Below are 12,500 nucleotides of genomic sequence, written 5' to 3' on the forward strand. Positions count from 1 at the left end.
ACAATGAAACAGAAGAATTCCTAATCAATCATGCAACATATAAAGAAAAGTTCATGCTTGGCCCCTAAAGATATCAACCAAAGAAGCAGACAACTGTTAATCAGAGACGTGTTGAGGGATTGAACTCAAGTGCAGCCTTCAGGCAAGAGATTAACTTCCCATCTCTATTAGTTTCTACCTTTGTCTACACCTGGCTGAGATTAAGAAGAGTATAAGCCTACTGTTGTACCAGATGTTGTGAGTTCATTTCTCCTCACTGGTACTCACTGGATATTAAGGGAGTAAGCTGTAATTGGAAAAAGAGAAGACTGCACTGGTACAGCATTGTGTGTATGGAGGATGGTACGGCTTTATAATGTGTATACAGAAGTGCTAGGTGCTTGAATTGAAAGGAACCTCTAGAAGAAGGAGACCCAAGAAGACATGAGGTTAAGTGGACTGACAAGGGGATACTGAGACTCAAGATGACAAAGGGCTGAGAGGATGTCTCACCAGAAGCTTTTTGTTATCTGGTAAGTGAAATTAACAGAGTAGTGTGGTTGCTCTGAAAGTATAGAACTCATGGTAAGAACAAGTTGGACAAAGTTCAGGGAGTTATCATGCTGCCGATGACAAAAGTCTTTTTTGCTCCAGATTGAAAAGCAGATTGTTCTGATGCAAGTTTTAGAACAGTAATGCTGTATAGCAGTGAGGTATGGACTTTGAATGCAAAAAAAGACTTGAGAAAACTAAAAAGAAATGAAACCAGCATGCTTCATTGGCTATGCAATGCAAGTGTGCAAGAAGAACAAAGTAGAAATGTGCCAGTCACTTAATGTAGATAAGAAGACTTTAGAAGACATGGGATGGAATGGTGAAAGCTGGGATCAGAGCCTTGGTCCTTATAGAGGAGATTAGTAAAGGACAGGATGACTGATTATATGCAGTTCTCGAAAAGAGCAACTCAAAGCAGTAAAACTAAGATTCTGGAAACACAGTATGTCCTTTGATTAATTCTAATTTTTTATATATATATATATATATATATATATATATATATATATATATATATATATATATGTATGTATACCTTTAGATATAGATAAATAGAAATATTTTTATACATAGATATACATACACACAAACACATACAGAAACAAAATGTTCTTAATAGTATATGAATACTACTAATAATAATAGTGGTTTCAAATTTTGGCACAAGGCCAGCAATTTCGGGAGTTACATGTATATTTATTTATTAACCAAAATATATGTTATTACAAATGCATTCCAGTCAATCTTACCAATCGGTTTTGCACCAGATATTAGGTAACTGAATGTTTTTATAATAACTGTGCTCATCAGAGATAGCAGCTGCAGAAAAAAAGTAGTGATTGCTCTGTGACTAGAGGATGCTGCTGCTGGAGAAGATGATGGAATTTGTCAGGCATTGACTAGAACACTGTTTTGAATAAGTACACACACACACACACACACACACAGACATACATACACATGCATATGTATGCAAAAGGAATTAAACAAATATAAAGCAAATGAGAACTCAACATTAATATACTGAGTATCATTATTTTATTTTTCTAAATATATATCTTCATTAATGGCTGGTTATTCAGACAAGATATTGCAACTGCTTGTTTCACCATGAGGAGGCTATTCAGTGTGAAATAAAGCCAATTATTCACCATTTATATTGGATAATGAGATAATTGATTACACACGACATCTCCAGAAAAGCTGTGTCATGCTGAAACGAACAATTGCTGTATAAAGATGGAATATCTAACAGGTAATAATATATATATATATATATGTGTGTGTGTGTGTGTGTGCACGCATGCATGCACACACACACACACAGAGTGATTTATACATATTTTTATTGACCTATACACACACATATATGGTTATAAAGTTTGTTTACATATGTAAACACGATTTGTATGAATTACACACTTTTATACTGACACAGAAGCCTACTTTAGGACTTATGTGCAGAAAAAAATTAACAATTATATTTTTCACCTGAGAATAAAAAAACTACATTTGTGTGTGTTTGTGTGGATATGAGAGAATGAAATACTTTACTATGAATATATGTACACAGATGAGGGAATACATGCACATGCTGGAGTATACAAGGCTTTTTTGATTTATGTCTGTATATATATGAGTACATGAAACAAAGACTGCATGTCAATAAGCATGCATGTGGAAGTGCATCATCATCATCATCATATTTTATGCCTGATTTTCAATACTTGTATGGGTAGGATGGATTTCACAATGCTCCCACCACTTACAGTACTTTGTCATCTATCCTAGCAGAGTAAATTGGACATCTTTGTTGCACTAGAAAGGTTGCCACTGACAAGATCAAAAGGGCCATAAGAAACTCTGCTTCTGTTTAGACCTGTTTTTGTAGAATCCTTTTCCTATTACCAACTACTTTGTAATAGTTTACATTACTTAAAATGTATGCATGTGTGTGAAAATGTTTTATAGATATATTTATTCACACCGATATATATGAATTTACATATATATATGTACCTTTACACTTTGCAAGGTCATTCAAAGTAGACCTTTACAATGCCATTCAAAGTAGACCTCACACATGGTTCCAACAGCTCATACCGCAAGAGAAACAATGCAGTTTTCACTACGGGCAATGTCAGCTGGTCTTCATGTTCTCCAGACTTGACCAGCCCAGATTTTTTTCTTGTAGGAATACCTGAAAGAGAGGGTTTACATCAACAAACCAGAGACCCTGGTGCAACCGAAGGAGAACAATAATAGAGAAAGGAGAGAAGTGGGGTCTGAAACTCTTGAAGGTGTTATTGTGCAAGGTGTGTGAAGCTGAAAATGGCTGCCATTTAAGCAAGGTCATTTTACATATGTGATATGGTGGTGTTGCAAAATTTGACTCGTGCATATTAATTTCCATTATGCCCTTTATATTGGATCAAAATTTCATGCATTTATCTGTAAAGTTAAGGAAGTTATCAAAAATTGAAACTCATCAGTGACGTTTGGGACACCCTGTGTATATATTAACTGTTTGACTGAGATTGATATGACTTAAATCTGTTTTAGGCGTCTGGGATGTGCCCATCTTGTCAGAAACTGAAGGAAGAGTAATGGATTGGAGACAAATTTAAGATGGCTTCTTGGTCCATGAGGATTCCTACTGGGTAAAGAGGAAGGCAAACCCTTAATTCAATATGTCTATGGGAAGCTACGATGGGGCTGAGATTACTGGCCTTGTTGGATTGTTTATCCTGGATATTCTAAAGAAATGCACCTCCCTCCCCCATAAAGCTGTGCTCTTTCTATAAATGATGATCAGGCCAGTTCAAGTCAAAGAAATGGCCATGCCATGGACAAGTTCAAGAAGAATTTGATAAAGATTTTCAAAGAATTCAACCTATCTATAACATTTCCCACCAATATGATGAAGTCAACTTCCTGGATGTAACCCTAAACTTGAAGACAAATATTGCCCTTACAGAAAACCCAACAAGGAAACTGTTTACATCTACTGAAATTCCACCCATTATCCAGCTGTAATTAGAAATCTAGTCACAGACATAAATACAAAAAATCTCCCAGCTAACATCCTGTCAGAGCATATGGACTTTAAGAATAAAGAAAGGATGTCACATCACTTTCATATCATCAAAACTACTTGATCTGAGCTGACTGATAGAGGTCCAACATTTAGTAGCTATCTTGAATTTGTCTCAAATCCATTACTTTCTTCTAATTTCCAATGAAATGGATTCATTTTTTGTGCTCTCGGAACTTTAAGTCAAACAGATGCGAGTCAAACTGTTAATAAAACATATATGCAACTCCTACCAAATGTTTCTTTTGTTTGTCCATTCATTCGTATACATATGTGTGTATGCACACGTGCACACACACACACACACACACACACACACACACACACACACTTTGGTGTGCACACATGTTTACAAGAATTTAAATCAAGAGAAAAACAAACTAAAAAAACCTGCATGAAATAATATAAACAAAGGAAAAACAAAACAAAAAACAATAACAAAAATAAAAAATAAATGTGTGATATTAAAGTGGCATTGGTTGTGTTTTGTGAAGCTGGTTGGATAAGTCTGGGAGTTAGTTTTGAGGTGAGGTAGAGAGTATTTTAGGGGGCTGTGTGTAAAATATGCAGCGATGGAAATAGTTCCGCTTTAGCCTTAGGTCAACCATACAGCACACTTACAACTTTGCAGTCATGAAAATTTTTTCTTCTTGTGTTTATATGACAGCATTATCCACTGCCCTTCTTGTATGAGCATGGTTTGTGGGCTGTGATGGAATCTTTCAGCTATTCCCAGTAGACCAGGTAATTATGAAGAAGAAATGTGAAAGAAGTTGGCTACGAGTAATGGAATCACTTTCTATACCATTAGAGGGTCCTAAATGATGATACACCTTTTAAATTGTAGTTTCAACCACTTACTACATTGTCCTCTGTTCCTCTCTCTTCTCTGCCTCATCAGACACACTTGTTTCTTGCCTTCTTGTCACACACACACACACACACATTCTGTCTCATTTCCCTAAACTCTGCACTAAACACTCACCCCTTCCTAGAACTACTCTGCTGGAAGAGCTCCATCCCAGCCACAACTGATTGAAATTATTTCAACCTGAACTGACATCAGTTTATTGATTCCTGACCTTGGTGGAGGATAATGCAAAGTTATGAACACTACAGCTTCACTTCTGATTAAAGAAACAAAAAAAAATGAAATGTTTAGTAGATGAGAATCAAAACTCTTCCTGGATAGGATGCCAGTTTATTGCTCTTTTCAGATTACCTGGTGGTACCTAGGTGAACTGAGGTGCTGTAAAGTAATGTGTTCTGTCTAGAAACACAGAAGTATATTTCAACAAAGTAATTCTTTTGATATCTTATTTACTTGACTCTCTCCTTACTTCCCTCCCTAACTAAAAAGTAGGGAAGTAAGACGAGATCCTATGGTTGCCTTTGAACCAAATAATGAGACCAAGGAAAGAACTGACTGAATTTTAGATGCTATTGTTTAGAGGCAGATCAACTCTGACCATGCAGACTGATGACCATGCAGACTGATGACCATGCAGACTGATGACCATGCAGACTGATGACCATGCAGACTGATGACCATGCAGACTGATGACCATGCAGACTGATGACCATGCAGACTGATGATCATGCAGACTGATGACCATGCAGACTGATGACCATGCAGACTGATGACCATGCAGACTGATGACCATGCAGACTGATGATCATGCAGACTGATGATCATGCAGACTGATGATCATGCAGACTGATGATCATGCAGACTGATGACCATGCAGACTGATGATCATTCCAGCTGTGACGAAAAACTCTTCAAAGATCATTTTGTATCTAAGACCATACTGAATCTGTCCTTCATTTAAGTCGGCAATGATGTTGAATTGAGGAAGATTTGGTTGCTATTTCTAACAGATTAAGTGATTTTTAAATAGTTTCCTCATTGGCTGTACCTCAGTTTATTAGACAAAGTGGATGGCTAATATCAAGAGAAGTCGGGTGAATATTTGAAACAGAAGAAGGAAGTGGGGATGACACTGGCATAGCAGTAGTGGGGGGAGGGGGAAGGTATTCTGATCGAAATAGAAATGTTGGTAGTGATAGCCAGAGAGGAAGATTAGTTGAGAAGATAGCAGCTGTGCTTGTGATGGCAGAGATGGCAGCACTTGTAATGTTATTAATAGTGGAGGTTACTAATGGTTATTGTAAGCTATGGTGATGGTTCAAATGTTAGTGGAGTAAGATGGTGCTGATAATCGTAGGAGTGTTTAAAGTGGTGGTAAAATGGTGGTCATAGTGATGGCGGTAGTAGGAGTGGTAGCAGTTGTAGTGTTAGTAATTGTGGTAACAGTAGCAGTAATAATGTCAGGGTGATAGTGCTAATATTAGTAGAGGTGGTAGAGGTGATAGTGGTAGTAGTGTCGTTCCAAAAATAAGATAAAACATACAGTAGGTGAGGTTTCTGTACTGGTAAGGTTTTCTTCAGTCTAGAAGAGGAAGAAGAAAAAAAGAACAAAAACATTTAGAGGAACACATCATCAGAACTAGAAGAAGAAAAAACGGAGATGTATATCTGCATGTCTCTGTATAAGAGTACATGCATACATACATATATCATTACATGCACACATATAAACGTATATACACACACACACACACAATTATATATATATACACACACACAGATAAATATACAGATACTTATACATTTAAATTTGTGTGCATATATATATACATATATATATATATATATATATATATATATATATACACACACACGTATATACATAAATATAAATGTATATACATATAACACATGTATACACAAATATGCATACATACATACATACATACATACATACACTCATATATAACAAGCATATCATTATATATGTATATGTGTGTATATACATATGTATAGATATGTATATATATGTATGCATTGTGATGCTGGGTTGTTAAGTCTGTACCAAAGACCACCCTTATACACTGGGATAAAGAAATAATATCATTATTGGTTCAAAAATATATCAAAGTTCCTGGATGTAAGAACATCAGCTGCTAGTTTTGAATACAAAAAACGATCGACTCATATTGCGTTGTTAGCCCTGTCCGTGAAGTTGCATATATTTTGTTCTGAAAGAAATTATATTCTTGTGCATTTTTGGTTGGAGGTGGAATATCTCTGTCAGTCTGCCTTTTGGAAGTTACTTCCCTTGTCACCTGTTTGCATGCACTACGTTTTTTTGGGAGTTATCTCCCTTGACATGTTCTGCATGCTTGCGGAATCGAGCTACACACACGCAAATACACACACACACACACACACAAATATACACACACCCATATGGCGACAGAGGAGACAAGACCGAGAGATGAGAAGCAGAGGGAGAAAATTTTGATGAGGAATAAAACATCCTCAATATTTCAGAGAAGAATATCTGAAAGTATATAACCTGGATAAGGAATAAAAAAAATGAATGGAATCTGTAAACGAGCTATGTGGAGCAAAAGAGTTGATAGCATAAGGAGCGTTTTAAGGTCTATGAGATGGGAGTCCAGACCATAGAACCAAATTTTCTCCTGCAGAGTGAATATCTGTTTGTTTGTGCTGTATCCAGGATTGAAGCCAAACTGAAACAATATAATCTCCATTTCAACAGCACTTTGTTCAGGAAAGTCTCTGAATTTGAATGCAATTGTGCTGCCTGCCCTGCATATTCGTTTCTCAAACCATCATCAACCAAAGGGCTTATCATTTTAAGCTGAAAGTTGCACTGGACTTAACCGGTTTTATGAGTTCTACCTGCTGCAGATAGTTTCAGGTTGCAGACAACTCTGCCCCTCTCTTTACATCGATGTCCCAGTGCTTTCTACTGGGTACAGTTCCAGTGTGGCTCTGTGACTTTTTGGTAAATCCATTTTGATGTCTCCTGATTACATGTCACATTTCCTTCTCCCCACCTTTGCCTACTCACCCCTACTGTGATACAAAATGACAATTAGTCACAGATCATATCCAGGTTGTCTTATTATTACTCTTGCAATTCTTTGGCCCACGTTCTTGGGCACAAATGCACAGTGGGACTGATGTCCTAAAGAGCTTGTTATATTACTTGGCATGAGGGCTAATTTAGTTCACTTCCATTCTCTTAGAAGCAGAGATATATAATTTTTATCTTTGCACTTTCCTAGATTATTTCTTGTAACAAAGAGATGCCGTTTTACAAATTCTCTCAACTACATTTTTTTTCTTGTAACAGTGACAGGGTTGAAAATTCTGTTTGTCCATTTTGTGTTAAGGGAAGGTTTATATAAATAAACAAATTTGATTGTATGTAAGCGGGGCGGGGTCATTGCTGTTGTCATTTTTACTACTATTGCTATTTTCTAAACTATCGATTTGAGTGTTTATGATACTTTTATCTATTTATTGTTCTCTAAAGTGTTAAGTATCTCCTTTTTGTACATTCAGTTGTGTGTTTTCATTTGTGTGAGTGTGTGAGTGTGTGTGTATTGCCACTGCAATGTCTATTTGTGTAGTATAAGTATATGTGTATGTATATATTGCCATTTTAGTTGAAAATAGCAATACATATACAACATCAATTCCAGCTCTGTTAATTAAGAGTGGAAAAGCCTCAAACCCAGAACCTGATGAGCCTGAGCCCTCCTCTTTCAAAACCCTTGTACCATTTCCTTATTTTGTGACAATGGGGACATGATGGAATGTGGAAAGAGTAGGGATTTCTGGGGGAAAAAAGGTGGGAGATCGGCAGAGAAAGAAAGGTAGGCCTGAGATAAAGGCATGTAAAAGGCAAGAAGAGAATAACGTTAACGACAAAAATGATATCAAATTTACTTTTGTTTGAAAGTTGAACAGTACCTCATGAATAAATTATGCATATGTAATACCATGGATATGATTCCAATGTATAAATTGCCAAAATCAAATTAGGGTGGGAATGATAGAATTTTGGTAAAAATAAAACATGAGCTAAATCAGGAATATCTGGAAGATGGATTTTTTTTTTTTTTTTTTTGTCATGTACAAGCAAAAGTTATGAAGAAGTCCTTTTGGGTGCACCAAGTCTCATTATGAACAGTAATTGGCTGGCAGTGAAATGCAATGTTTTTCATGTTTTATCTTTTATTTTTAATTGTGTATTTTCTGTAATCTTTCAATTATTCTAGGTAATAATTTTTTTTAATAAATTTTTAAGCTTATTTACACATCTATTGTATAACGTCTCTTTACATTTTTTCTGTATTACTTTGAATTCTTGTGGCTAATAAAAAATTGTTTCTATTATTATAATTATTATATGATAGACTAAATGTCTGAAACTAGTTTTGATCTTCCGTATTTCAGAGTCCAAATTCCATCATGTAATGAAATGATCTCTACTCCCAAATTTGTTGCCTTGGGCCAATGTAATGAATCATAAATAATAATGATGCTTTCTAATTCTGGTACAAAATCAGCAGTTTTGAAGGCAGGGTGTTAGTTGATACGATCAACAGCAGTACTTGAGGGGTTCTTTATTTTATCAACTCTAAAATGATGAGAGGCAAAGGTGACGTCGGTGGGATTTGAACTCAGAATATAAAGAGAGGCAAAAGAAATGCCAAAACATTTTCCAACACTAACAATTCAGCCAGCTTACCACCTTAATCATTATAATAATAATGATAATTATGATGATGGTCTTGTGCCAGTGCTGGAGACCTAAATTATTGCTGTTCTTAAACTGATTGATTTAAAGTCAGCAACAAAAATGAACGATAAAAATACAGATAAGAAAAACAATAAAAACAACAACAGCTCCCTCACTCAAAAATTTAATTCTTATTTTCATTGGAAGATCTGCAAGAATAATAAAAGTTGTATTGCAGGCACTGATTTGAAGCAGCAATTGCTTTATAATCCCCCTCTGTCGGCAGCCATAAATAAACAACAGAGTGGAGCCGTGTGAAATGGTGGTTGTAGGTGTCAGGAAGGGGTGAGTATTTGTATTTGTGGTCAGTAGAGGCAGCACTGTACACGATGAATTGTTTCTGTAAGTGGACAAGTGTGGAGTTGTTTGGTGGGATGAATGTGTTGGGATGAATACAACAGCTATCCTCATATAAACAACTATTTAGCCTCACTAACAAGAACTACAGAAATAACCATTACCATATCAACATTTATTACTCTTTGAGGATCTGCTTCCATGTAAAGGTATTCCATTCCTCACCATTCTGACCACGCCAACTATTGAGTGACTTAACTCCATAACTGTCAACTTCTCAAAGATGTCAAAATCAGTTGTAAATAACATCCAACTAATTTCATCACTAGTCTTGCTCCATTCTTAGTGACCACCATGACTTTTTCTCAAAGGTTAGATCTGTAAAAGATTTACTCTTTCTACATCATGCATCAGTAGTCTTTTACAATTGAAGATTGCAAACAAAACAATGCTGCTGTCTGAAAACCAGCAAAGCCTTTGACCTCTGTCCAGCATGAAAATCTCCAACACAATTTACCTAATTTTCCATCTGTCTTGCAAGACAGCAGTGTTGTAGTGCGTATAGAGTCACTGGTTATGTCATCCTCATGGGAAGAACGTACAGAATTAGTATTTATTTTAGGATTTGGATTTTGCCATGTATTTTATGTGTGTCTTCTTACATGTATAATGGATTATATTTTCACATACTTTACATAGACTATTGATTATTGTATTGCTACAAATTAATATATGTTGAGAGATAAATTTAGAAATATTTGTATTAAGCACTTACTCCCAAAAGAGACATATTTATATATATATAAATAACAATACATGTATAGAACAGCTGAATACAACAATTTCATATTTATTCTTTTGAGATTTATTATAAGAAAGATTTCACAAAAAATGTTCAGAGGTAAAATTTCAGCATGAAATTATATGTCCAGGAAGTTGGTGACATGGAAAAGTTAAAACTGAACACATAACATATAATCGCTATTTCTTGTCCTAGCATGATGATTGTAAGACATTGCCAGAAATCCATGGCATAAAAATATTATGATTGTATTTCTACATTTATATTAGATTACTTTCAACACATTCTACATACATAAGTATTGATAATTTTGTTTAGAACATTTAGAAATATGCACAAACACACACACACACACACACGCACACACACACACACACACACACACACACACTCTTATGCACAAACACAAACACACAGACACACTCTTATGCGCACACACAGATATACAGACACACAAATACACAAACACACACACACACACACACACACACACACACTCTTATGCGCACACACAGATATACAGACACACAGATACACAAACACACACACACACACACACACACTAGTTGTTCAATGTTTGAAAAAGGAGAATGAAGCATGAGGAGATGAAGAGAAGGGTAAGAAAGAATGAACCTGTGGAAAATGAGGGAGTGTTGTTTTTTATGTGTGTGGTTTGTGGGAGGAAATACTGGGGTCCTGCAGGCCTGGTCGACCACCAGAGAACTCACAGGAATCAACCCCTTGTAAATTGTTGATACGGATATTGTTCACAACAGAACATGTGCAACATGTGGAAAGGTGTGCCTTTCAGTAGAAGGATTGAAAAGGCACATCAAAGGACTTACTACTGTGGCACCTGTTCCCTCTACCAGTCAGCACAACTGTGCATTATGCAATAGAATATGCGAATCTTTGGCAAAAGTTGTGATTTGAGGGAAAATTGGCAGTTTCTTCTAGCACTCTTCTAGATCCACATAGAGGCTCTCATGTTGATGATATATGGTAGTATATGTGGTGGTAGTTGTGGGTTAATGTGTAGTGACAGTAACAGAATGGCGTATTATTGATGTAGTGAGTTACTGGTGGTAGAAGTGATTTGGCAATGTAAGGAAGGGTGTTGATGATAATGTGTAGCAGTGAAACTGTTATAAAGAGCCAAAGTGAGGGAGAAATTGAAATGGAGGATGAGATGACAGGAAGATGCAGCTTTCTTTGCTTCTGTCTGTCACTTTGTTAAGAGAGAGAGAGAGAGAGAGAGAGAGAGAGAGAGGGAGAGAGAGAGAGAGAGAGAGAGAGAGAGAGAGAGAGAGAGAGAGTATAAAGAGGGAGATGAAGAGAGGGAGAGACAATATGGATGGAGAGATGGCTGGAGGGAAAAAGGAAAGAGTCTATGTTTAATCAGAAGCCACTTGATGCAATTGGTAGCACAGTCTAATGGCAAGCAAATGGTGCATGGTTCAACTCCCATGGTAGGATCTGGTTTTTTTTTATATATGTATTAGAGAAAGAGGATTGAAAGTAAGGAATTTGGAATACTTGAGAGAAAGACAATATGGAGAAAAAAAAGGGAGTTGTATGAAAAAGAAAAGGGAGAAATAATAGGGTGTGTGTGTGTGTGTAGAGGGGGAAAGAGTAAAATATGAAGAGAATGGTAATAGCAATGTTGGGGTGATAGTAATGCAGTGGTGTATTGTACCAGCTTTGGTCATTGCTGTGGGATTGTGTTGGAGGTAGTGGTGATGTGATGATAGTAGAGTGGTATGTTGATGTGGTTGTAGTGGTGATGATGATAGTAGAAGTTGTGTTGTTGTTGTTGTTGTTCAGTCCCTAATCATCCCTGATTGAACAAGATTCCAATCATGACCACCCTACCTTTTATTTCTCACTATCCATTGTGTATTTTCCTTTTTAAAGCAGTAGGGTGTGAAGCGAAGGAGGATTTGGCTGTTATTTCTAGCATATTTAGCGTCCATTCTTTTAGCAGGACTAGTTGTGTGTTGATGATTATGGTAGTTTAGCAGAATAGTAGTAGTTGTATAGTGAGTAATAGTAGTAGTAGTAGTAGTAGATGTGGTGGTGGTAGTGGTTT

General features: G+C 36.3%; 1 protein-coding gene across 43 annotated transcripts in view; it reads right to left on the reverse strand.

The window, feature by feature from the left end:
• The window catches only part of LOC106878922 (uncharacterized), a 483,138-nt gene that overhangs the window by 107,500 nt on the left and 363,138 nt on the right, over positions 1-12,500 (reverse strand). For 20 of the 43 annotated variants that reach the window (XM_089340198.1, XM_014928282.3, XM_014928275.3 and 17 more), the window contains one exon: positions 6,043-6,081. The exons of 19 other annotated variants lie outside the window; for them this stretch is intronic. In XM_089340198.1, coding sequence (XP_089196324.1) covers positions 6,043-6,081 — 39 coding nt within the window. Of the gene's footprint in view, positions 1-2,553; positions 2,719-6,042; positions 6,082-12,500 lie in introns of those variants that run through there. 4 more of the 43 variants (XM_052976129.2, XM_052976127.2, XM_052976123.2 and 1 more) reach the window with 2 other exon arrangements.

The sequence above is a fragment of the Octopus bimaculoides genome, chromosome 23 (genome assembly GCF_046866305.1).
Source record: "Octopus bimaculoides isolate indiv1 chromosome 23, ASM4686630v1, whole genome shotgun sequence".
NCBI lineage: Eukaryota > Metazoa > Mollusca > Cephalopoda > Octopoda > Octopodidae > Octopus > Octopus bimaculoides.